The following is a 27,355-nucleotide window of genomic DNA, read 5'->3' on the forward strand; positions in this document are numbered from 1 at the left end:
CAATATTGCAAAATTATCTCCTGTCTTTTTCTCTCATTTGTTGTTCAGCTCCTCTTTCAGATACTGAACCCTACTCCACGCAGAACGTGGAGGGAGTCTTACTCGACAATATGTCCCTATGCAAAAACTGTCAAAAACAGAGGAAACAAAAATTAAATATTTATGTACAGTATTAATAAAATTATAGAAAATAGTATTGATAATACAGTAAATATAAAAAATTAAACACGTGAGAAACTAAGATGGCGGCATAGATAAACACCGGGAAATTGCCGCCTCCCACAACAATTGAAAAATACCGCAAAGGACAGAGCGGACATCATCCAGAACAACAGGAAGGCTGGCTGAGGGTAAATTCTACAACTAGAAGGAAAGAAAAGCACACTGAGAGCCAGAGGAGCTGCGGAGGTGAAGTGCAGAGGTACGGTGGCTCACGCGCACGTGCGAAAAGGGAGTGGCACCTGAGGACGCGGCTGTTTTTTTGAATCACAAGCTCCCGACTGCTCTGAACTCCGGTTCCGGGAAGTCTCTGGGGACCCAGGACTCATACGGGAGAAGCTGGACGGTCGGGCAGCGGGCGAACTTGAGGGCGACTTTCCCTCAAAGGTGCTTGCAGCCGTTACCGGGACACTGAGACTCTCGACTCCTTAGGGCAGGGTTGAGGCTCCGCCATAGCTGCTTGCTCCGCCCTTGGATTCCCTGAGACCCTGCCCCACCCAGGCTGCGGCAGAGGCTTTTGCATGTGAATGTACCTAACTGCAGCCGAGCCAGGCAGACCCGGAAATTCCAAGAGAAGGCCCAAGGCCCCGCAGCAGCTTGCATTGCTTCACAGCTGAGCCTCTTCATGGCTCCTGCTGTGTGGCCTCAGGCAGAGGCTGAATTAGCACCTCCTTAGATCCAGGAGCCGCTGTACCCAGTGGTCAGAGGGGGACCATCCAGATTGCAACTCCTCAGATCCATAAGGGACACACTCAGGGAGCAGACTCAGTGAGCACCAAAGCCCCACTGAAGCAAGTCTTGCCCCATAAGGATGTCTTCAGCACAGACGTTCTCCCACTTCAGACACAGCTGATTCTCACAGCCAATTGGCCTGGAGGTCAATTCCTCCATGATCCTACAACAACCAAGGCACCAAGAGTGTCCACCTCAGGTAACTGGGGAGCCTGAGCCACTGGGCCCTACAGGACACCTGGCGCGCAGGGCCACTCTATCAACACAGGGAAGCAGCCAAAATGCGGAGACAAAGAAACAGGTCACAAATGGCAGAAACGGAGGAAAGCAAACGACTGGATATAGAGTTCAAGGCCACGTTTATAAGGATTTTCAAGAATTTTATGGAAACCGCCGATAAATTTAATGAATCCCTCAATAAGTATAGTGAGACCATGGAGGACATGAAAAAGGACCAACTAGAAATTAAGCAAACACTGACTGAAATAAAGAATAATTTACAGAGATCCAACAGCAGACAAGAGGATACCAAGAATCAAGTCAAAGATCTGAAATACAAAGAAACAAAAAATACCCAACCGAAAAAGAAAAAAGAAAAGATTCCAAAAATATGAAGATAGTGTAAGGAACCTCTGGAACAACTTCAAGCGTACCAACATTAGAATTATAGGGGTACCAGAAGGAGAGAGAGGGCAAGATATTGAAAACCTTTTTGAAGAAATAATGACAGAAAATTTCCCCGACCTGGTGAAAGAAATGGACTTACAAGTCCAGGAAGCAAAGAGAACCCCAAACAAAAGGAATCCAAAGAGGACCACACCAAGACACATCATAATTAAAATGCCAAGAGCAAAAGATAAAGAGAGAATCTTAAAAGCAGCAAGAGAAAGAAAATCAGTTACCTACAAGGGAGTACCCATATGACTGTCAGCTGATTTCTCAACAGAAACCATGCAGGTCAGAAGAGAGTGGCAAGAAATATTCAAAGTGATGAATAGCAAGAACCTGCAACCAAGCATACTTTATCCAGCAAAGCTATCATTCAGAATAGAAGGTCAGATAAAGAGCTTCACGGATAAGAAAAAGCTAAAGGAGTTCATCACCACCAAACCAGCATTATATGAAATGCTGAAAGGTATTCTTTAAGAAGAGGAAGAAGGAAAAGGAACTCTTACCATTTGCCACAGCATGGATGGAACTGGAGAGCGGATAAATACCACAGGATCTCACTCATTTGTGGAATATAATGAACAACATAAACTGATGAACAAGGACTGATCCAGAGACGGAGAGGCATTGATTGGACTGTCGGGCCTTGGAGGGAAGGTAGGGGAGGGGAGGGGTAAGGGGGAAAGATCAACCAAAGGACTTATATGCAAGCATATAGGCCTAACCAATGGACACGGACAACGGGGGGGTGAGGGCATGAGCGGGGGGGGGGGGGGGGGGCGGGTATAGGGTAACGTGGGGACAAGGACACATATGTAATATTTTAATCAATAAAAAACATATTAAAAAAATTAAACACAAGTATAAAATATAAAACATGCATAAAATTTGTAAGTTAAAACTATACAACAAAAGGAATTCAAAAGATCTACATTAACCAAGAATTATACAGTGTTTATGGAATGAAGACTTGTGATAGGAAAAAGGTTAATTCTTCCCAAGTTAATATAGAAGTTTAAAGCACTCTTATAAAATCCAAACAAGATTTTCCAAACACATGGACCAGAATATACTGAAATTAATATGCAAAGGCAAAAGAATGAGAATAATTACTTTGAAAAAACTCAGATTCTGTTAACCTGATTCCAAAACATACATGAAAATAGAAATCAAGAAACAGACAAAAGTAATTACATAAGGAACCTAAAAGTATATCCATAAAGTATGCCTGATATTTTCCCAAGTGCAAAAGTATTCTAATGTAGGAAAACAAAAGACAGTACTTCACCAAATAATGCTAGAACAATGGAAATATAGAGGTTACAAAGAGACAAAAATCCACTGCAATCTTTAGCTTCTCATCTACACTTAAGTATAAAATATAAAACCTTCAGAAAAAAACATAGGAGAAATTTTGTGGAATTTACACCTAGGCAACAAATTCTTAGTCCTGACACCAAAACAAGAGTGTGATCTTCAAACAGAAATAAATTAATTAGATTTTTATGAAAATAATTTTGTGTCATGGCTGGTATGGCTCAGTTGATTGTCCCGTACCAGAATATAGTGTTGGGTTTGATTCTGTCAGGGCACAGGGTTAGGTTTTAAGTTTGATTCCTGGTTGGGGTGTGTATGTGGTAGACAGCCAATCAATGATTCTCTCTCACAAAGATCTCTCTCTATGTCTCTCTCAGTATCTCTCTCACTCACTGTTTCTCCCTCCCTAAATTAACACACTGTGGACCAGTAATTTTATTGCTAGCTTTACCTAGTGGCCAGATAAGTTTCTATTCAATGAGTACAAAAAACATCCTATATGATAAAGAGGTAATATGTAAATTGACCCTCATATTCTCATAAGACGGCTGCCTACCACCAGGCTGGCAGGGGGGTTAGTGAGGGACAACCTAACAATTGAACAGCAGGCTGCGTGGGGCAACCAGGCCGGCAGGGGAAGCCGTGAAAAATGAACACACAACTGAACAAGCAAAGCAAGCTGTGGGGGGGGGGGGGGGGGGGGGGAGGATCAGGCGAGCGGGGGGACCATGAGGGGCGACCAGGCCAGCAAGGGGGACAGTTGGGAGCGACGAGGCCGGCAGGGGGAGCAGGAAGAGGCGACCAGGCTGGTGGGGGGGTGGGGGGAGATGTACAGCTGGCGGTGACCAGGCCAGCAGGGGGAGGGCAGTTGGAGGCGACCTGGCCAGCACGGGGGGGGGGGGGGGGGGGCGGGGGAGCAGTTAGGGTTGAACAGGTCGGCACGTAGAGGCAGTGAGGGGCGATCAGACTGGCAGGAGGGCGGCAGTTAGGGGCGACCAGGCAGGGGAGCAATTAGGAGCCATCGGTCCAGGATTGTGAGAGGGATGTCTGACTGCCAGTTTAGGCCCAATAGGCAGTTGGACATCCTCTAAAAGGGTCTGGATTAAAGAGGGTGCCGGCTGGGCTGAGGGGACCTTCCCTCCTCCCCCTGTGCATGAATTTTGTGCACCGGGTCTCTAGTCCTATATAAAAACAGGCTAATATGCAAATTGACCAAACCATTCCTATGATGCGCATTAACTACAAGGGGGCAGACACTCAAGGTCAGTGTGCTCCCATAAGGGTTGTGTGGCTCAGCCAGAAGCCAGGCTCACAGCTAGAGAGCACAGTGGCAGTGGTGGAAGGTAAGGAGTGATGGGTGCAGGACTGCAAGAGCCCTGGACTGCAAGAGAGATCAGCCTTAAGCTGGCAGATGGACATACCCTGAGGAATCCCGGATTGCGAGAGGGTGCAGGCCAAGCTGAGGGAATCTCCCTATCCCAGTGCACTATTTCGTATACTAGGCCTCTAGTTAAAAATAAAAAGGCATGGGGAAAATGTCCTTAGGTGAGGATTTAAAAAAAAAAAAAATACAAGTTACTAATTTTTAACAGGTTGCAGGATGCAAAACAAACTTTAAAAAATCAACTGTATTTCTATATATTACGTATTTTTTTTCTATAAGTTAGATAAGAACCAACCAAAAATAAAGGAAATGCTTCCATTTACAACAGCATTGGAAACAACAGATTACTGTGGTATAAATTTTACAAAAATACAAAAAATACTAAGAAGAGTGGCTGAAAGAAATTGAAAACCTAAGTAAGTAAGAAATTCTCTAAGTAAATGGAAAGCTATTCCATATTCATGGATTAGAGGCCAATGCAATACAAAGTAATCTCAAACTGTCCCACAATCTCTATCAGAATCCCAGCTAATTTCTTCCCAGATACTAACAAGCTAATTTTTAAAGACACATAACAATTCAGAAAATTAAAGGTAGCCAAATAATATAAAAAAGGAAAAGTTTAAGAACTCAATAATTTGAAAACTTTCTATGAAAGCATAGTAATCAATTCAATGTGGTCTGACATAACAACAGAGATATAATAAATGGAATAGAACTAAAAAGAATATATGTATGATATGCCTGATTTTAGACCAGAAGGCCAAGGACAGTTTGAAAAGAAGAAAGAACAAATGTTCTGGAACAAATAAGATTCACATTTAAAAGAATTAATTTAGAAGTCTTATTCCACCACATGCAAAAAGTTAACTAAAATGGGATGCATACCTAAATAAAAGAGCTGCAAGTAATAAGAATTTTTTTCTTAATATCTTAGGCTACAGATTAGCCAATTTCTTAAACGGGAAATGAAAAGCATGTGACAAAAAACCCCTCACCAGCAAAACAGAAATTAATCAAAATTAAAAATTATCCAGCATGTAAATCTTTAGAGACAGAAATCAGATTGCTATATTTCAGGGTTGGAGAGAAAGGAGGAAAAGAAATGACTGAGATGATGGAAATATTTTGGAACTTGATAAAGATACTGGCTGTACAACCGTTGTACTAAATTCCATTGAATTGTACATTTGAAAATGGTTAACTTTATGTTATGTGAAATTTACCTGAAAAAAAATTTAATTATAGAAAGGATACCAACAAGAAAGTGAAAGTGTCTGGGTGGCATGGCTCAGTGACTGAGTGCCAACCTGTGAACAAGGAAGTCAGGGTTTGATTCCCAGTCAGTGCACATGCCTAGGTTGTGGGCTCAATCCCTAGTGCAGGGCATACAAGAGGCAGCCGATCAATGATTCTTTCTCATCACTGATGTTTCTATCTCTGTCTCCCTCTCCCTTCCTCTCTGAAATCAATAAAAACATATTAAAAAAAAAGACACTATCTAAAAGGAGAAAATATTTGCAAATTTTAATCTGATAGGGGAATTAATACATAGAATTAGGAATTTTTATACATAAAAAATTTAAAAAAATATATAAAAGACATAAGAAAAAAAAAGAGTTGTTATAAAGCCCCCCAAAATAAATAAATAATCGCCCTAACCAGTTTGGCTCAATGGATAGAGCGTTGGCCTGTGGACTGAAGGGTCCCAGGTTCGATTCTGATCAGGGGCATATACCTTGGTAGCGGGCACATCACCAGTAAGGAGTGTGTAGGAGGCAGCTGATGGATGTTGCTGTCTCATCAATGTTTCTAACTCTCTATCGCTCTCATTCTCCTATCCTCTCTGTAAAAAATCAGGAACATATATTTAAAAAAAAAAAAGTTATGATTAAATAACTTGAGTAGAAATTTCTTTAAATTTATACAAATTGACAATAGACAGGTAAGATACTCAACATCATTAGCTACTGAGGAAATATAATTCAAAACCACCACTAGCCCTGACCGGTTTGGCTCAGTGGATGGAGTGTCAGCCTGCAGACTGAATGGTCCCCAGTTCGATTCCAATCAAGGGCATGTACCTTGGTTGCAGGTACATCCCCAGTGGCGGGGTATGCAGGAGGCAGCTGATTAATGTTTCTCCCTCATCAATGTTTCTAACTCTCTATCCCTTTCCCTTCCTCTCTGTAAAAAATCAATAAAATATATTAAAACAAAACCTACTACTAGATATCACTTTAATTTCAGCCTTCTAAAAGGGTGAAATAACAGACAATAAGAAATGACATTAAGAAGAAGAAACTGGAACCCACATACATTATTGGGAATATAAATTGGTACAGCCACTTGGAAAAGAGTTTGAAAGTTCTTCAAAATGTTATCCTCAGAGGTATCATATGACTTAGCAATTCCAAGAAATACATACCCAAGAAAATTAACAATCTAAGACCATACAAAATTCTAAACATTAATGTTCATGGTAGCATTATTCATAAGAGCCAAAAAACTGGTAAATGCCCAATGTTCACCTACTGAAAATAGGATAAAATAAAATGTGTATATGTATATAAAGATTATTTGATAATACAAAAAAACATGTATCCTAAGAAAAATATGTACATAAATTTTCAGAGCATCAGAATCATAATAGACAAAAAGTAAAAACCCAAATGTCCATTAACTAATCCATACACAAAGTTATATATCCACATACTTAATATAATTCTACACAACTGACTATACTGAGTATAATCTCTCTATATAAATGCCAAGCGACCAGAATGATGGGAATGATGGAAACAACTGTCGCTATATGCACACTGTGGTGGCCAACCAGCCTGATCGGGGCCCTGATTGGACCCCAACCTCCTGGGACACCACACCCCCTACCCCCTAGCTGGCCTGGAACCTGGTTGGTCCCCCCAACCCTAATCAGGGCAGGGCCAGATGGCCAACGGCCCGTGGCCCCTACCCCCAGCCGATCTGGCCCCTAACCAGCCCCTGCCACCCTGATAGTGAGCGGGGCTGGTTAGTCAACCTCCTGCATCCCCTCCTCCCCACCACCCAGACCGATGGGCCCCTGTCGGGGCGTGCTGGCAGGACGCCTCCTGTGCACAAATTTGTGCACCAGTCCTCTAGTTGGGCAATAAAAGAAGAATGAAGTTTGATACACAATATAACATTATCCTATGTGAAAGTAGCCAGTCAAAAGAAACCATATACTTATATGAAATGTGCAAAATAGGAATACAGGCAGTCCTCAGGTTATGTTGGACTCAATGTACGTCGTTTTGTGGTTACATCACCATCTCCCATTTACAGTATTTATAAAAAAAAAATTTCCATCATTTCGATGTTTGTACATGTGCTTTATGTTTTTTATTATTTATTTACCACAAGTAAAGGTCAGGAATTGTTATCTTTCTTTTAAATTTTTTTTACTGGTTCAATTTCTTACTGCTGTGTGTGTGTGCTCCATGTGAGTGACGTAGGTGTTTATGTAAGTGGTTTCTGACTTATGGCAAAAATTGGGTAAGTCACATCTAGGAACGGATCTCCAACGTAACCCGAGGGCCTACTGTATCCATAGAAACAGCTTAGTGGAGACTGAGGGTGGAAGAGGGACAAAATGAGGATCATGGATATAAAGCTTTGCTGGGGGTAATGAAAATATTCTGAAATTAGATAATTTTGACTATTGCATAATTGTGAAAATATACTAAAATACATTGTACTGTACATTTAAAAGTGAACCTTATAGTTTTTAAATTTTATCTTTATGAGACTGCTTTGAGAAAAACTAAACTAAATCAAACTGTATGCATACTATCATTCAATCCAAAGATTATATTTATCAAAAAATAAAAATAAAAATCTGCATCTATGTTCAGTCAGCTCTATTTGTAAGCCCCCAAACAGAAACATCTAGTATGTTCATTTCTGGGTGAGTGGTTAACTAAATCACAGTAATTTCATACTATGCACTAAATAGTAAGGAAACTATAGACTATACAAGAACTGGGAGTCTGCAGGGAATTATGCTGAGTGGAAAAAACACGCCCAAAGGCTACAGACTATACAATTCCATTAATTCAACCATTTAAAAATGACAAAATTATAGCAACAGAGATTACCAGAGTGAAGGAGAAAACAAGGTAAAAGAAAGCTGAGTGTAGCTACCAAAGGCAAATTAAGGGATGTCTGTGATGATGGAAATGTGTCTCATACCAAAATTGTATGAGTATCAATATTTTGGTTATTATACTGCACTACATTTTGGGCAAGATGTTACCATTTGAAGAAACTATATAAAGAATACATGAGAGGGATTAGGTGGGTGCTACACAGACACTGTTCCCAGGACCAAACTGGAATTACAACTCAATTACAAAACAGACATTCTGAATTATCAACTGAAGACTAGCTGGAGCGAACTCTGATAATCAATATGGAGAATGGAGACTGCCTAAGACACTGGTTGGAAGGGCAGAGGCGTGAAAGGGCTGACCAGATGCCCACAGACAGCAACTGAAGCTCTGGAGAGATCTCAGCTATGAGGGGTTGCCACTCAGAACTCTGATATTAGAGATGTGACTTTTCTTTTGAATGGAATTTCTATGCACCTGTGTACAATACCTGAGGGAACCACTTTGTTATTGTTTTATTTCCGGGTCCACATTTGTTACCATGTCAAACTTTCCATTACAACAAATAACATTTCCCTGTATTGAACTGTTTATTTTAACGTATAGAAAAACAAAATGCCAGAGAAAATGAGGGAATCCTATATAATGAAAGGCTAATATGCAAATCAACCAAATGGCAGAACGACCAGTTACTATGATGCACACCGATCAACAGGGGACAGATGCTCAATGCAGTATGCTTCCACAGGGGGAGCCCCAGTCAGCCAGAAGCTGAGCTCACAGGCTGGCAAGTGCAGTAGCAGTGGCAGGAGCCTCTCCCACCTCCATGGCAGCACTAAGCTGTCAGCCTGACATCCCCCAAGGGCTCCCTGAAGGACCCCTCCCCCCGATTGCATAAATTTCATGCACTGGGCCTCTAGTAACAGTATAATTCTGTATTTGTGATGGAAATTATTATTGTAATAAAAATACTAAATTTGAATTGGAATAAATTACAGAATTTATTCTTTGGTGAAATCTGTTAGTAAGTACATTGCTAATTTACTAAAAAGTATATATGTTTAATTCTATTTGAAATGGTACTACTTTACTGTTTGAACTACTACTACCTTAAAGCAATCAAAAAGATGATCAAGTTGTTCAGGAGAAAAATCCCAAGCCAATTTTGCTAGCAGATCATGTACATTCTTCACAATAGCTTCATGTTTCCCTGCCTGTTGAAAAATAAATATTACATAAACTTATAAAAAATTATAGTGTACATGTCAACCTCCATTATTAACAAAGCATTCCCAATTGCTTCATCTGAGGTTATTTATTAAGAACTCCTTGTGTTTGAAATGCTTAAAGCTTTTGCCATACTCAATTTCTTGGTATGAATGGTAACACACTTTAGGAATTTATATGAAAGTTTATTACAGAATACATATCTATACTAACAAAAGGGTAATATGCTAATCAGACCGGATGTCTTCCAGACGTCTTTCTAGACAAAGCCACGGTGGTAGGGCTGAGGCAGAGGCGGTTAGGGCAATCAGGCAGACAGGTAGAGCAGTTAGCGGCGATCAGGCTGGCAGGGGAGAGCGGTTAGGGATGATCAAGCAGACAGGCAGAGGGATTAGGGGCGATCAGGCAGGCAGGCAGGCAGAGTGATTTGGAGTGATCAGGCAGGTGAGCAGATAGGAGCCAGCGGTTCTGGATTGGAGAGGGTGCAAGCTGGGCTGAGGGTCCTCCCAATCCCTCCCCGTGCACAAATTTCTGCACCGGGCCTCTAGCTTTCTAATAAAATTAAGAAAAATATGGCCAAATAGTAAACATTTCAAACCTGCAAACTAAGTGCTCAATGACAACAATAATGAATATTTTGGTGGTTTCTCATAAAAATAAAAAGCTTTGTTATTTGAAGCTTAATACTTCCCAACTAATCATTGAAAATAAAACATGTCATAAAGCTAATTAAACAAATTACACAGTAATCCTTCTGAAACCAGGAAAGTCACATAAATTTATGAGAACTTATAATCTTCTATAACAATCGTAAGTCTTATAAGTGATGTAATAATGTTATTCTAATGTTTGTTTCCTTTTATTAATACACAGGAAAAAACATCTATATTTAACATATAGAATTGTTATAATTTATAACTCACACCTTTAGCAAAAGTGTCAAGATGGGGAAAACTGTTCTTTCTTATAAAAATGAAATAACTATCATCTTAAATTCCTTACCTGTGCTGCCCAAATATTATCAAGATCCTGTAATGTCAGAGCTTTTTCTTTAATCACAAAACGAAGAATCTTCTCTAGCTTTTCTACATACTGAGGTTGATGAAGATTATCTCGCAAGACTATGGATAAGATATTGTTCTGTTGTATCCATTCCTAAATGTAATACAATAGTTTGTTTCAAAGCAGAAACTAAAAATGAGCTTATCAAATAAAAAAAGGGCAAAATAAGGGGACAATTTAATAAAAAGTGGTAAAAAATTAAAAACTTCCAGTTCTGAGAAAAATAAGTACTGGGGATATAATGTATAACATAATGGCTAAAGTTAACCAGCTATTTTTATACGATTGAAAGTAATGACAATAATCCTAAAAGTTTTCATCACAAGAAAAATCCCTTTGTCTCTTTTTTTGTATCTGCAGAAGATGATGAAGTTAACTAAATTTGTGATTATTTCACAATAAAAGTAAGTCATTCTGTTGTGCAATTTAAACTTGACAAACATGTATCTCAATTATACCTAAATAAAACTAAAAAGAAATGAAAATAACAACATGGTTCAGATTTCTAACTAACATTAAACAAAAACCCATCCTGACCAGTGTCACTCAGTAGTTAGAACGCTTGTCTGTGCACCAAAGGGTCTCAATTCCTGGTCAATGGCATGTATGATACCTTGAGTTGCAGGTTTGCTACCCAGCCTTGGTCCAGGCTTGTGGAGGAAGCTATCATTCTATGTGTCTCTCTAACATTGAAGTTCCTTTCTCTCTTTCTCTTTCTCCAACCCTCCCTCCCACCCTTCCTAAAAAGCAATGAAAAAAATATCCTTGGGTGTTGATTAACAAACAAAAAGTTAAAAAAATTTGTGTTCATAAATTATACTAAAAAATGTAGTTTCGTTTACAAATTATAACCCAATTAATGTAATTAACTTATTTGTTTTAATACAAAATCAATAAATAATTGCATGGGATTTAAATTTTCAAGAGAAATGTTCCTATGAATATATCTAGGTACAATTATAGAGATAAAGAATAGATTAGTGGTTGTCAGGGGTGAGAAAGTGGTTGGCAGAAAAGAAGTGGATATGGTTATAAAGTTCAACACAAGGGATCTCTGTGGTCATGTAAATATTTTGTATCTTGATTGTGTTAATGTCAATATCATGGTTGTAATATTTTCCTACCACTTTTTTTTTTCCATGAAGCTGCCACTGGAAAAACTGAGTAAAGAATACAGAAACTAAAAATAAGCTTACTAAGAAAAAAAAGGGCAAAATAGGGAGATCAAACCTCAATCTATTTTTTCTTATACTAGTAACTGCATGTGTCTCTACAATTACACAATCAAAATATTTAAAAAATATTTTTCAATTCCAGTCTGTTTATTTCTGAAAACATTCAGACTTTTTGGATTAGTATTTTATTTCACTAAGCCTATAGATGAATTTGGGGGAGGTTTTCTTCCTCCATTCACAGGCTTGACATATTCTTAAAATTATTATTAGTGTGAAAAAATATTATTAGTGTTGATTAATAAATGAGATTTTATTTGTGATATGCTTAAAATGGTGCCTAGATCATAGTTAACCTTTAATAAATTATCAGTTATTATATGACATGAATATATACATATGTAAGTATACATTATTTACATATCTTAGTACACTTCTTAAGATAACTGGACAACAATTTATGTATTATTTCTAATTTTAGAGACAATGTGTAAAAAAAAACACCAATAAAAATATCACAGGAATAACCAACTGCTTCAAAGTTTCTGAACACTCTCATTTTCTGTAACTATCAAAATTGAAGGGCATTTTGAGTAGTTTTGTGATGGACACTCCATAAAGGCACATTGCATACATAAAACTTGACCCCATCACTGAGTCAGGACATGGGTCTACATCAGTGATGGTGAACCTTTTGAGCTTGGTGTGTCAGCATTTTGAAAAACCCTAACTTAACTCTGGTGCCATGTCACATATAGAAATATTTTGATATTTGTAACCATAGTAAAACAAAGACATATATTTTTTTAAATATGTTTTATTGATTTTTTACAGAGAGGGAGAGGGATATAGAGTTAGAAACATCAAAGAGAGAGAAACATTGATCAGCTGCCTCCTGCACACCCCCTACTGGGGATGTTCCCGCAACCAATGTATATGCCCTTGACCAGAATAATCAAACCCGGGACCCTTCAGTCTGCAGGCCGACGCTCTATCCAGTGAGCCAAACTGGTCAGGGCAAGACTTATATTTTTGATATTCATTTTATAGATTTAAATGCCATTTAACAAAGAAAAAAATCAACCAAAAAATGAGTTTGCGTGTCACCTCTGACACGTGTGTCATAGGTTCGCCATCACTGGTCTACATTAATACTATTTCTCACTACCATCCAGTGTCTTCAAAACACTTATTACATTTATTACATTTTGATCTTTTACGCTATTAAGCTATAGACCTCTTTAATGTAGAGCTTATACTTCACAGACATAGCCCAAGTGCTGGCATACACTACCCACTCAAAACAATATTATTGAGTAACTCATGTGGTATACTGCATGCTATTCATTTCAACAGTAAAATACAGACTGGGCAAAGTAGGTTTATAGTTTTTGAGTATGCAAAACATATTATTTATTGTATTATTTTCTACAAAAACGGGTGTGAGCCTACTTTTGCCCCAACAAAAAGTCACACGTTTGTAAATATGTGAATATTTATGGTAAATAGTTTTCTTTCAATTTCAATAGACATAGGGAAGTAATTTTAAAAATGTAGTCGTTAAAATAAAATATTAATCCATGAATGTTATTTTTTAATGTAATCCCCATTTTAAAACTAAACTGAGGTGACAATTTATTCACTAAATTCTAAATCTACCCACCTATTCTGAAGATCACCTGTATCTGCTTTATTTTAACTATACCACCAAACTATAATTACAACATAAACACCTATATTAAACAATAGTAAATTAATGCTTCTGGTCAAGATGGGAAAGTAGGTAAATATTATATTGAAATCCTCCCACAACCACATCAAAATTACAACTAAACCAATGAATAACCTGAAATCTAGCTGCACAGAAGTCCTATAAGTAAGGATAAAAAGGAGAAGCCACATGAAGATATTTAAAATTGAAGGACATATAAAGAGCTTCCCAAATAAGAAAAAGCTATAGGAGTTCATCACCACCAAACCATTATCCTACATAACAAAGAGGTAACATGCAAATTGACCATCACATCCTCACACAAGATGGCCAACCCCATGTGGGCACAAGATGGCTACCACAAGAAAGCTGGCAGGGGAGGGCAGATGGGGTGACCAGGCCAGCAGGGGAGGCAGTTGGGGGCAACCAGGCCTGCAGGAGAAGGAGGTTGGGGCGACCAGACTGGCAGGGGAGGGCAGCTAAGGGTGACCGGCTGGCAGGGGAGGGCAGTTGGGGGTGAACAGGCCTGCAGGGAAGGGAGGGCAATTGGGGGTGACCGGGCCTGCAGGGGAGGGCAGTTGGTTGCGATCGGGCCAGCAGGGGAAGGCAGTAAGAGGAGAGATCAGGCCGGCAGGGGAGGACAATTGGGGGCGAGATCAGGCTGGCAGGGGAGTGGTTAGGGAGTGATCAGGCTGGCAGGCAGAAGTGGTTGGGTCTATCAGGCAGGCAGGCAGGCAGGCAGGAAGGCGAGCAGGTGGGAGCCAGCAGTCCAGGATTGTGCGAGGGATGTTTAAACGGGGAGTGGGACATCCCCCAAGGGGTCCCTCCCCCCAGTACAAAATGTTTGAGGGTCTTCATTAAGAAGAAAATAAAAGATAAAAAATATGAACAATAAATGACAATAAATATATGTCTATCTACAACTGAATCTAAAAATACAAAATAAGGAAACAAGCAGAACAGAAACAGGCCACTACTATATAAATTCAGAGAACATTTTGACAGCTGCCAGATGGGAGAGAGTGGGTGAAAAAGGTAAAGGGACCAAGGAAGTACAATTAGTAGTTATAGAATAGTTATGAAGATGCAAAATATAACATAGGGAATATAGTGTTTAACTGTAATACCTATGTATGGGGTCAGATGAGTATCAACACTAATAAAAGAGAAAAATGGTAATTGGCGTACGACGCTACCCTTTTCATTGGCTAATCAGGGCTATATGCAAATTAAATGCCAACTAAGATTGGCAGTTAACTGCCAACAAGATGGCGGTTAATTTGCATATGTAGGCACAATGCAGGGAGGCGAAAGGGAAAGCAGGAAGAAGCCCCCTGCCACTGACAGTGATCGGAAACCCAGGGGGGAGCTAAGAGCTGGGGGGCAGGGCAAAGGCGGCCCCTGGGGCCATGATCGGAGAATCAGGCGCCTTTGCCGCCCTGGCCAGTGATAGCAGGAAATAGGGGTGGAGCCAGCAATGGGAGCTGGACACGGTCGAAGCTGGCAGTCCCGGGAGCTAGGGGTCCCTTGCCTGGGCCTAAAGCGGAGCCCACGATCGCGGGGCCGCTGCAGCTGCGAGTCCCCGCTGCCCGGGCCGGACGCCTCAGCCAGAGGCGTCAGGCCTGGGCAAGGGGCCGATCCTGCGATTGGAGGGTGATAGGGGTCAAACCCTGAGGGCTCCCAGTATGTGAGAGGGGGCAGGCGGGGCTGAGGGACACTCCCCCCACACACACACACACACACACCCAGTGCACGAATTTCGTGCACCGGGCCGCTAGTAAGATATATCAGGATGATTACTTAGCAAGTTATATAACGTGTAATCACTGGGTGTAAGCCTGCAACTAATAAAATATTGTACGTCAACTATAATTCAAATTTAAGATAAAAATATTTGAAGTAAAAAACCCAAAACAAAAATATTAACCAGATACCTATCATTTCTAAATAATAAATCAATTTTTATCACTATTGTAAAGTTTAATGGTTTAATGACCATGAATCAATCTCCCAATTTCAATGAATAGTTTTTGTTATTGTTTCTACAAACAATTGGTGTCAATCATGTTTGCCTTAAGCAGGTTCTTATTCTTAAAAGAAAAATCAAAGGGGCTTACGGCCATTCGCTCAGCTGTCAGCCACTCCTCCTCTTCAGGATTACCAGGCCGATGTGTATAACATGATACACTAGATATAACTTTGTTAATTTCATTCAATGCATTCATCTTTCCATTAAAAGAAGAAATTTGCAACAATCTAGAAGAGAAATTAGGATTAAGTATCATTATAAAAAGTAAAGCAAATAATTATGGAGGGAAATACCTTATCTAAGTATTTTTAAGTGAAAAATTTCTAAAATTTTTCAGTCTTTATCCAATTCTTCTGATCCTTTTTTAAAAAATTTAATTTTATTGTTTAAAGTATTACAAATAGTAGTACATTTGTCTCCTTTTTTTCCCCATTGACCTTCCCCTGGCCTCCCCTACCCCTCCGTGTCTTGTGTCCATTGGTTATGCTTATATACATGCATACAAGTCCTTCGGTTGATCTCTTACGCCCCATGCAACCCCCCGCCCCCCCGCCCCAACACTCCCCAGCCTTCCTGTTATACAGGGAAATATCTTACCTAAGTATCATTTTTAACTGAAAAATTCCTAAATTTTTTACAGTTTCATCTTGTTCCGGAATCCTTGAAGCTAAATTCTTCAGAAATTTAATAATCATTGAAAGGGCATCATTTTTTGTTTCACTTTTTGCTTCTTTTTTCAATTCTTCTTCAGTTAAATTTTCTAAAAACTGTGTGACTACTTCTATAACTGGAATAAAGTATTTTTTCACTGTATGTTGACTGAGAAACTCATAGCATTGTCCAAATGGTCTGAAATAAGGAAAACATAAATTTCTGTAATGTCCAATAATTTTATCAAAACCGAACTACAAGATATTTCCACTACTTAAAAAAATTCAAGTTATTACACTTTAAAATAGAAAGCACTACTTGAAAAAATCAGTGTATTTTAAGGCAGTAAGTTTTATACTACACTGAATATTAACTTTAAAATATAACTTACTTAATAAGGGCTGCAATTATTTGAACATTTAATGCTGATCCATTAATAAAACGATCATGCAAAATCTGGAACCCATTTAATGATCCAAATTTATTGATGAGATCCACTAGCCAACCCTGCAACACAGTTTATAATTAGTTATTTCTTTCCTTAAAGAAATAAAAAAAATTATTATCTAAAGTAAGTCAGAATTAGAAAATTCAATAATAAAGTTACTTTTAAAAAGAATTCAAAATATTTTTACTATATGATCATACATATATTTATTCATTGAGACTTAAAACTTTCCCTGCATCCCTTGAAACAAAACCACCCTAGGTTACAATTACAGAGATTATAGGGGCAAGATTTTTTTTTGTTCATATCCCACATATACTAAGTATCTATACTAATAATCTATACTAATAAAAAGGTAATATGCTAATTAGACTGGGAGAAATTCTGGACATCCTTCTGGACAAAGCCATGGTGGTGGGGCTGAGGGAGAGGTGGTTAGGGGTGAGTAGGTGGCAGGGGGGGACAGTTGGAGGCGATCAGGCCGGCAGGGGGCAGCAGTTGGGAGCAAGCAGGCTGGCAGAGGGGGCAGTTGCAAGACAGCAGGCGGGGGGGCGGGGGGGAGAGCAGTTTGAGGCAAAGAGGCCGGCAAGGGGGGGGGCAGTTAAGGGTGATGAGGCCAGAAGGGGACGGGGGCAATCAGGCCAGTAGGCAGAGTGGTTATGGGTGATCAGGCAGGCAGGCAGGTGAGCAATTAGGAGCCAGTGGTCCCGGACTGAGAGAGAGACGTCCAACTGTGGTTTAGCCTGACACCTGTGGGGTCCCAGATTGGAGAGGGTGCAGGCCAGGCTGAGGGAAAACCCCACCCCCCCTGCACAAATTTCATGCACCGGGCCAATAGTATCTCATAAACAGGAATTAGGTAGGGGTTGTGATGTAGCTAAAACCATTTACATATGTAAAAATGAAAACTGGAAATGTTACATAAATATAAAAATCAAGTGTACAAGCATAAGTGTGGAAGAAATATCTTTAAATCTTGCCTTCCAAAATGCCACATTTTTTAAATTTTGTGTTTTTTGTTGTTGTTTTTTTATCCTCACTCAAGGTTATGTTTTTTATTCAAATTAGAGAAAAAGGAAGGGAGTAAAATATTGATGTGAGAGATAAACATCTATCGGTTGCCTCAGGTACTTGACCTGACTACAGACCAAAAACCTCAACCTAGGTATGTGCCCTGAAACTGAACCCATGTGCCTGGAAATTGAACCCATGAGACTTCGATGCACAGAAGGATGCTCCAACTGAGCCACATTGGCCTGGGCCCAAATGCCACGATAATAATAAAATATGAACAAAAAACAGGAAAGAGCAAGCTTTTTACTATTTTTTTTCTTGGTGTCAGCAGTGGGATAGGCTTTTTACTATTAATTAATTGTAAGTAGAAATAATTTTTAAATTAAATAAAAAATTATTCAAGATACATGAGAAATGCTATTAAAATCTGTTAAATAATACACCATTATATCCTAACTCAGCAGTTCTCAACCTGTGGGTCGCAAACCCTTTGGGGGTTGAACGACCCTTTCACAGGGGTTACCTAAGACCATTGGAAAACACATATATAATTACATATTGTTTTTGTGATTAATCGCTATGCTTTAATTATGTTCAATTTGTAACAATGAAAATACATCCTGCATATCAGATATTTACATTACAATTCATGACAGTAGCAAAATTACAGTTATGAAGTAGCAACAAAAATAATTTTATGGTTGGGGGTCACCCACAACATGAGGAACTGTATTAAAGGGTCGAGGCATTAGGAAGGTTGAGAACCACTGTCCTAACTAGAGGCCCCAGGGCACAAAATTAGTGCACTGGTAGGGTACCTAGCTGCTGCAGGCCAGGACTTCCCTCCCTTCACCTGGCCGGCCCATTCCCTGGTCAAACTCCCGGACAACTCCTGGTCGAGGGGACAATTTGCACACTATGCTTTTATTATATAGGATTCTAGGTTTTATATCATACAAATCTAAATAAAATTTAAAACTGCAGTAAATTGACACTTTTAATTCTGAATGGATTTACTGTAGCATTTTCCTAACTTTTTAGTTTCAAAAGGTTTATATAAGGAGTGACATCAGCAAGATGTAGATTATGAATCTTAAAAGCTTGTTAAATAACTTTATATGAGGCTCTAGGACAGGGGTGGGCAACCCTTGGCACGTGTGCCATCCCTCTCTTATAATCTTCCATTTACAATTTTTGTGAACATTTGAATGACTTAAATGTTAAATTACAAGGAACTGGCAACAGACTTGATGTTATGTTTGGTTACATAAAGGCTTTTGAAAAGAAACTGGAAGTCTTCAAGAGGGATGTGGATGGTGAGAGATTTAGATATTTCCCATACCTCAAGAGGCACATCAAAGACCTCCCAAAAGATGACAGAACAGACTGCCATAGCCTTCAAAAGCTGTTTTTAAACATCATCGAGTCAACTATTGAGCAGTTCCTATCAAGATTTGCGAAATTCAGAGAACTGGAAGAGACAGCAAAATTCATGAGGTTTCCAGACAGCATGAAACTGGAGGAACTAAACTTACAAATGTTTTCATGGATAGATACGGCTGACTTTGAAATGCAGTTGACTGAATTTCAGAGTAGCTCAATTTGGAAGCAGAAATTTATTGACCTTAGAGTTGACTTGGAAAACACTGAGGAAAGGCAATTAGAGACAGGAGTACCAGAGAGAAGTGTCGAAAACGAACTATTGAGGACTTGGAATGCCATTCCAGAAAATTTTTTCTGTTTAAAAAACTTTGCAACAGTGTTACTCTCCATGTTTTCATCCACATACACTTGTGAATCTTTGTTCTCAGTGATGAATTTTGTTAAGTCTCATAATAGGAGTAGCCTGACAGATGAAAGTAGTAGCTTGTGCATATCTCTGAAGGTCACGAAATATAATCCTGAGGTAAAATCTCTGTCATCAGTGATGCAGCACCAAAAGTCCCACTGATAATATCAAACGGAGTATAAAGTTTTCTGTCGAACTATCAGTGTACATGTATACATTTAAAAAAATGTATTTTTCATCATCATATACTGTGTTTTTGTTGCTCGAATGCATTTTATTATTTCTTCAAGGTCTCAAGTAGGCGTAACATGTTCTCAAAAAATTAGGGTTGGCATGCAGAATAATTTTGAGTCAGAGATTTTGCTGGTTTTGGCATGCACTCATAAAAAGGTTGCCCACTCTGCTCTAGGAATTAGTCCCAAATTTACAACAACCAAGGAAATTCTCAATTATAAGGAAGTTACATTCAAAGGGTTTAAGTGATTTCCCTGTATATTTCCTCACTCATTTCTATTCTTTATCTTGCTAGCAGTTTAAAAGAAAGCCACAGGAAAGAGCAGGCATATTTAATGAAAACCACCAAGGGACAATAGATACACAAGACTCCTGGGACAAATTACTAATTATTAATTAAGGAGGAATTAAAACATTTAAAAGCAATCATGTAAAAGAGGAACAAGAGAAAAAAGCTATTTGCCTTTTTACACAGAGAAGTCAAGGAAAACACATGCCTAGAAAAGACCTTGATGATCTATCTTAAGGCTTCATACTGAATTTATTAATGAAGGTCTTCCTTAGCAAGTAGCCTGTCTGCAAAACCTGGAAGTAGGCACTTTTTCAAATGCCCAATTTTCAACAAAAGATGTAAAAAGAAAAAGGGAACCGTGGTCCATAAAAGGAACAATATAAATTTTCAGAAACCATTACTGCAGAAACAGACATCAAACTTACTTGACAAAAGCGCTGAATATGTTTAAGAGCAAACAAAAATACAAAAAAAAATAAACATGGACTAGGAAATATGAGCAAAATGACATATACATGAAAGACAAAAGGGATATTCTAGAGATGAAAATATAACTGAACTAAAAATTTGCCAGAGGGGGTTCAACAACAGACTCAAACAGGCAGAGAAAACTGACCTTGAAGACAAGCCATTTGGAATTTCAAGTCTGAGGAGTAAAAAAAGGAAGCAATAAAAAGCTGAAGAAAAGTGAACGGTATTTAAGGCACATAAGAGAGACCACCAAGTATTAAAATACATACATTATAGTAATTTCAAAAGAAAATAAATCAAAACAGGCAAATAGCTTATACAGAAATAATTTCCTCACCTTCCCAAAACTGAGGAAGCACCCAAAGGGACCCACATTAAGATACATTACAGGATCCCCTGCCTATCCAAAGAGGATTACCATGAAACCTCTCCTACATGGAAATAGTGTAAAGTGAAGAGAAGAGTATCTTCCAGTTTCCAAGTCTGCATTATGCCACCTTACTTTTATGAAAGTCCTACATTAGTACAATAACATTTATTTTCATAAAAACAAAAGCCCTGTTAAGAATTCTTTTCATTAGTAAAAATAAGTAGTAACATAGGCTTTTTAAAAAAGCTAAGTGGCATAACCTGAACTCTCAGAAAGTAGGAATAATCATGTAATCTGTTTAAAGCCAAAAACAGAGTGAGTAAAAAGAAAAAAAAGCTCTTAAAATCAGCAAGAGAGAAATGACTTTCCACATACAAGAGATCCTCAGTAATGTTATCAACTGATTTATCTCTAGCAACCCTACAATTCATAAGGATGATAAAGTTAAAGTGCTGGGGGGGGGGGGGGGAATGTTAAATGAACATTATACATCCCACAAAACAACTCTTCAAAAATGAAGAAGTAAGACATTCCCAGAAAAAGCTGAGCAAGCCTAGCATACTAGAAACCACTGTATAAAAACATGCTAAATAAAGTCTTTCAAACCTAAAGACACTTAAGAGTAATTCAATGGTATACAAATATCTAAAAAGATCTAAAGGTAAATATATGGGCAAATATAAAAATTAGTATTAGTGTAATTTTATATTTTATGAGATTTAAAAGATAAACAAAGGTAGAATAAAAATTAGAAATCTGTTAATGGCTACAAATATGTATATTTGTAACATCAACATCATAAAATATGGGGTGGTTAAGCTACAAAGAAGTGTTTTCTGTATGCAACTGAATTCATACTGATATCAGTTTAAAAGAGAATGTTGTAACTTTACGATGCTATATTGAATTCCTATAGTAACATTAGAGAACAAGAGAAAATGAGGGAATGAAAACATATCAGTATAAAGAAATCAATTGAGCAAATAAAAGTCAGCAAGGGAGAAATGCACAATAAAGACATTACAGACCCAATTAAAAAAATGAGCAAAGGACATAGACACTTTTCAAAAGAGAACATGCAGAAGGCCAAGAGACATATGAAAACATGCTCAAAGTCACTTATCATCAGAGAGATGCAAATCAAAACAACAATGAGATACCATCTCACACCTGTCAGAATGGCTATCATCAACAAATCAACAAACGGACAAGTGCTAGCGAGGATGGGGAGAAAAAGGAACCCTCATGCACTGCTGGTGGGAATGTAGGCCTAGTGCAGCCACCGTGGAAAACAGTATGGAGTTTCCTCAAAAAGTTAAAAATGGAACTCCCATTTGACCCAGTAATCCCAATTCTAGGAATGTATCCCAAGAAATCAGAAACACCATTCAGAGAGGATATACGCACCCCTATGAACATAGCAGCACAATTTACCATAACTAAGATTTGTAAACAGCCTAAGTGTCCATCAGCAGATGAGTGGATTAAAAAACTGTGGTACATCTACACAATGGAATACTACACCACTATGAAAAAAAAGGAACTTTTACCATTTGCTACAGCATGGATGGAACTGGAGAGTATTATGCTAAGCCAGCGGTTCTCAACCTGTGGGTTGCGACCCCTTTGGGGGTCAAACGACCCTTTTACAGGGGTTGCCTAAGACCATCGGAAAACACATATATAATTACATATTTTTTTTTGTGATTAATCAGTATGCTTTAATTATGTTCCATTTGTAACAATGAAAATACATCCTGCATGTCAGATATTTACATCACGATTCATAACAGTAGCAAAACTACAGTTATGAAGTAGCAACGAAAATAATTTTATGGTTGGGGGTCACCCACAACATAAGGAACTGTATTAAAGGGTCAGAGCATTAGGAAGGTTGAGAACTACTGTGCTAAGCGAAATAAGCCAGTCAGAGAAAGGTAAATACCACATGATCTCACATGATCTGGGAAATAATGATCAACATAAACTGATGTACAAAAATAGATCCAGAGGCAGATGGCAGGGGAGGGGGAATTAGAGATCAACCAAAGGACCTGTGTGCATGCATATTAACATAACCAATAGACACAGACACTGGGGAGGTGGGGGCTTGCCTTCGGGGGTGGGAGTGGCAGAGGAGGGTTAATGGGGGGAAAAAAAGACATATTAATACTTTAAACAATAAAAAAATAAAAAGCAGGTAGAGGAGAAAAAAAGACATTATAGGACATACAAAAAAATAATAGTAAATCCTCTTATGAGTAATAACTCTACGTATAAATGGATTAAGCCCTTTAATCAATTAAGTACACAGATTAGCAAAATGGAGAAGAAACCAGGGACAAATAAAATGCTGGTTTTAAAAGAGTCACTTCAGATTTAAGGAGATAGCTTAAAAACGAAAGGACAGAAAATATATTCTATGCAAACAGTAACAAAAAGAGAATAGAAAAGGCTATACTAATACATTTTAAGTCAAAAGGATAAATTTACAAATGAATAAAGGATAAATGGACCAAGAAGATATAATTATTTAAATATCTCTGCACCAAACTTCAGAGAGTTCAAACATATGAAGCAACTACTATATTGGAGAAATAGTTCTATAATACTAATCTGAGACCTAATAATGCATTTTAATAATGGCTAGAACAATCAAACAGAGATCAGTAAGGAAGAAATGGTCCAATACAATAGTACTATGGAACAATTCAACCTTTCAGACATCTCAGAACACTGTATCGCAAAATACACGTTTTTCTTAAGGACAATGAAACATTCTGCCAGAACAAGTCTACTAAAAAAAGAGTGAAATAATAGAAAGAAACTTTTTGGGTGACAATGGAATTAACTGAAAAGCAGGAAACTGGGAAAATCAACAATTCTATAGAAATAAACAATATTTGTTTTTTAAAAAAATGTCTTTATAGATTCCAGAGAATAAGGGGGAGGGAGGGAGGGAGAGAGGAAGGAAGAGAGAGAGAGAGAGAGAGAGAGAGAGAGAGAGAGAGAGAGAGAGAGAGAGAGAGAGAGAGAGAGAGAAAAGACAAAAACAAAAACCCAGCTCTAGCCAGTTTGTCTTAGTTGATACTGCAGACCAAAGGCCCAGGGTTCAGTTCCGGTCAAGGGCATGTAACTTGGTTGCATGCTCCTCCCCAGCCTGGGCCCTGGTCAGGTCTAGTACAGGAGGCAACCAACTGATGTGTTTCTCTCACATCGATATTTCTCTGTCTTTCCCTCTCTCTAAAAATCAACGGAAACATATCCTCTGGTGAGGATTAAAAACAAAAAAACAAGAAAAATGAAATAAAAACACATGATTAGCTGCCTCCCACAGGCAACCCAAATGTGGACCGAACCTGCAATCTGAGTATGTGCCCTGATCAGGAATCCAACAGGCAATCCTTCATTGCACAAAATGACACGCCCACCATCTGATCAAACTGTCCAGGGCAACAGTAAATTCTTCACCAACTGATCAAAGAAAGAATCAATGCCAAAAGGAAAATTTATCATTTTAAAGACATTAAAGGAATAAATCTTGTCAACAATCTAACTTTACTCTTTAAGAACCAAAAAAAAAAAAAAAAAAAAATGCCAAACTAAATTAAAAAAGAGCAAAAGAACCATAGTTGATGTTGTTCAATGGTTAGACTGTCTGCCTACACACCACAGAGTCTCAGCTTTGATTCCCTGTCAAGGATAGGTACCTCAGTTTTGGATTTGGTCTCTGCACTGACTGAGGGAGGCAAGCAGTCAATGTTTCTCTCTTTCTCTCTCTCTCTCTTTCTCTCCCCCTGTCTCTCTCTTCCATCCTCCTCCTGCCCTCCTACTGTCTCTGAAAAAGCAATGGGAAAAATATCCTTAGGTGTGGATTAACAACAAAAGAGGGGGAAAAAAGAAAGGCTTAAACAAAACTCAGAACAGAAAAAAACAATAGGGTGGGGGGTAAAAATAAATCATCAAAACCAAGAATTATTTATTGAAAAAGATCAATTAGGTGAAGAAAGAAAGATAAAATACCTAAATAACTAAAATTAGAAATGAAAGAGAAGTCTATAGACTTCACAGAAGTAAAAAAGATTAACACATACTATGAATAATTGTATGCCAAAATATCATCATATACATATATAGCCTAAATATAATGTACAAATTTTAGAACACCTGACCTATACCACAACCAAATCAGGAATACAAATTGTGAACAGAACTATAATTAGTGAAGTGACTGAATCAGTAATTAAAGAACTCTGAACAAAAAAAATTATCAAAAACCACATTTAAAGAATTAATATTATTCTCCTCATACTTAAAAATAAAAACTGAAGAGGAGGACACATATTTCATCTCATACTGAGGCCAGCACTATTCTGGTACCAAAGTCAAATGCTTTATAAGAAAATAAACCTAAAGCCTAATATCCCTAATGAAATTGATGCAAAACTTCAACAACATATTAGCAAACTAATTTATGAGGAAATTAAATGTGGTATACATAAATAACAACAAAACACATGATCATCTCCACTGACGTAGGAAGTGGTTTACATAAAATTCAATACCTTGTTATGATAAAAACACTCTACAAACTAAGAAAAAAACTATGTCAAAATAATAAAGATCATATGAAAAACCCACAGAGCAAACATCAACTCTATGGTGAAAAACTTTTCCAAAATCAGGAACAGGACAAGAAAGCCTGCTTTTCCCAAATCTGTATCAAAATTGTGTCATGACTACCAGGAGGGGCACAGAGCACTCCTCGTGGGCCGTGACTTGTGGCTTGTCCAGTGAAGCAGGCCTCACTCAGGGCTGGCGGGGCCCGCGGCTCATGCAGGGCAGGTCTGGGTCTCATGCGATTTCAAATGATGAGCATCTAGTCTATTCAATTTACTCCTTAAATCTTATCATGTAAATTAGCAAGACAAAGCAATGAAAGGCATCCAAGTAGGTAAAAAACAGAATTATCTCTGAACTAAGATTTTTCACATTATATTATAGAAATTCTATATTGTTCTATATTTTTATTTGTGTTTATGTGTGCCCATGAGTGTGCACTAAAACTATGATCTGCTTTCTGTTTCTATTGGTGGTCAGTTTTTTCCAGGTGTTTAAATATTAATTCAAATGAATTAAAATTAAAATAGGCTCTGAAACATTTGTAAACAGCCATTAAAGATAGTAAACCATTGAGATCCTATCCTATCTAATAATAAACAAACATGGTAATTGACGGTACCTTCACTACGCCTCCCATAGGTTAATCAGCACGATGTGCAAATTAACGGCCAAACAAAGATGGCGGCTAATTTGCACACTGCAGGCAGGGCGGGACAGCATGAGCCGCCATCCAGGCCCCCGTGTGCGACCCCATAAGCTGCCTGCCTGCCGCCCGTGATCAGATCCGATCCCGAGCAGCAGGCCAGCCCCAGAAGCCCCAGAAGCCGCCTGATATGGTAGTAACTCTATCAGTAAGCACTCTGAAAGTCAGTGGCATAAATGCACCAATTAAAAGACAGATTATGAGGGTGAATCAAAAACAAAACCCACTTTAAATATAAAGACACATATAAATTAAAAGTAAATGAATTAAGCTGCAGCCTGTTTTGTTCAGTGGATAGAGCATTAGCCCATGGACTGAAGGGTCCCAGGTTCGATTCCAGTCAAGGGCATGTACCTCGGTTGCTGCTTTATCCCCAGTCCCTATCAGAGAATGTGCAGGAGGCAACCAATCAATGTGTCTCTCCCTTTCCCTTCATTCTCTCTAAAATTCAATGGAAAAATATCCTTGGGTGAAGATTAACAAAAACAAAGTAAATCGATTAAATAACATTAAAGAGATTATAAGAAAAATATATTCCAAATTCTGTTAGTTGTATAATGGTTGTGTTTAAATTATTAACACCTAAGAAATTGGGTGAAGGGTACATATAATATTCTAGGTTTTTTTACATGTATGAGATTATTTCAAATTAAAATATTAAAAAATTAAAAATAAAATATTAATTGAAATGTATCTGCATTACATGAAAAATCTCCTAATTGCTACTAGAATAATTTATTAAATTGTGCTAAAATTTACAAGGGTTCAATTAAAAAACATCTTAATTCTAAATGATATAATAGAAAATATATAATCATGCAGTTATAAGGCACTTATCTGAAAATAAAAATTTAAAGAAGTGAATTTAAAGAAGGGATTAGCCAAAGAAAATATATGCACAACCCATGGAGAGAGACAACAGTATGGTGATGGCCAGAGAGAAGTGGGGGGAAGAGCTGGGTAGAGGGGGCAAAAGGGGGGAAATAGGGATTTCCTATATAATAATAATAATAATAAAAGGCTAATATGCACATTGACTGAACGGCAGAATGGCTGGTTGCTATGATACGCACTGGCCACCAGGGGGCAG

The 27,355-nt window shown here is 38.2% G+C and overlaps 1 protein-coding gene across 1 annotated transcript in view; it reads right to left on the bottom strand.

The window, feature by feature from the left end:
• The window catches only part of LOC132225556 (probable ubiquitin carboxyl-terminal hydrolase FAF-X), a 273,762-nt gene that overhangs the window by 171,914 nt on the left and 74,493 nt on the right, over positions 1–27,355 (bottom strand). Inside the window, 5 exon segments of the mRNA XM_059680650.1 lie at positions 9,579–9,683; positions 10,699–10,851; positions 15,759–15,897; positions 16,268–16,519; positions 16,713–16,828. Coding sequence (XP_059536633.1) covers positions 9,579–9,683; positions 10,699–10,851; positions 15,759–15,897; positions 16,268–16,519; positions 16,713–16,828 — 765 coding nt within the window.

The sequence above is a fragment of the Myotis daubentonii genome, chromosome Y (genome assembly GCF_963259705.1).
Source record: "Myotis daubentonii chromosome Y, mMyoDau2.1, whole genome shotgun sequence".
In the NCBI taxonomy this organism is placed as follows: Eukaryota; Metazoa; Chordata; class Mammalia; order Chiroptera; family Vespertilionidae; genus Myotis; species Myotis daubentonii.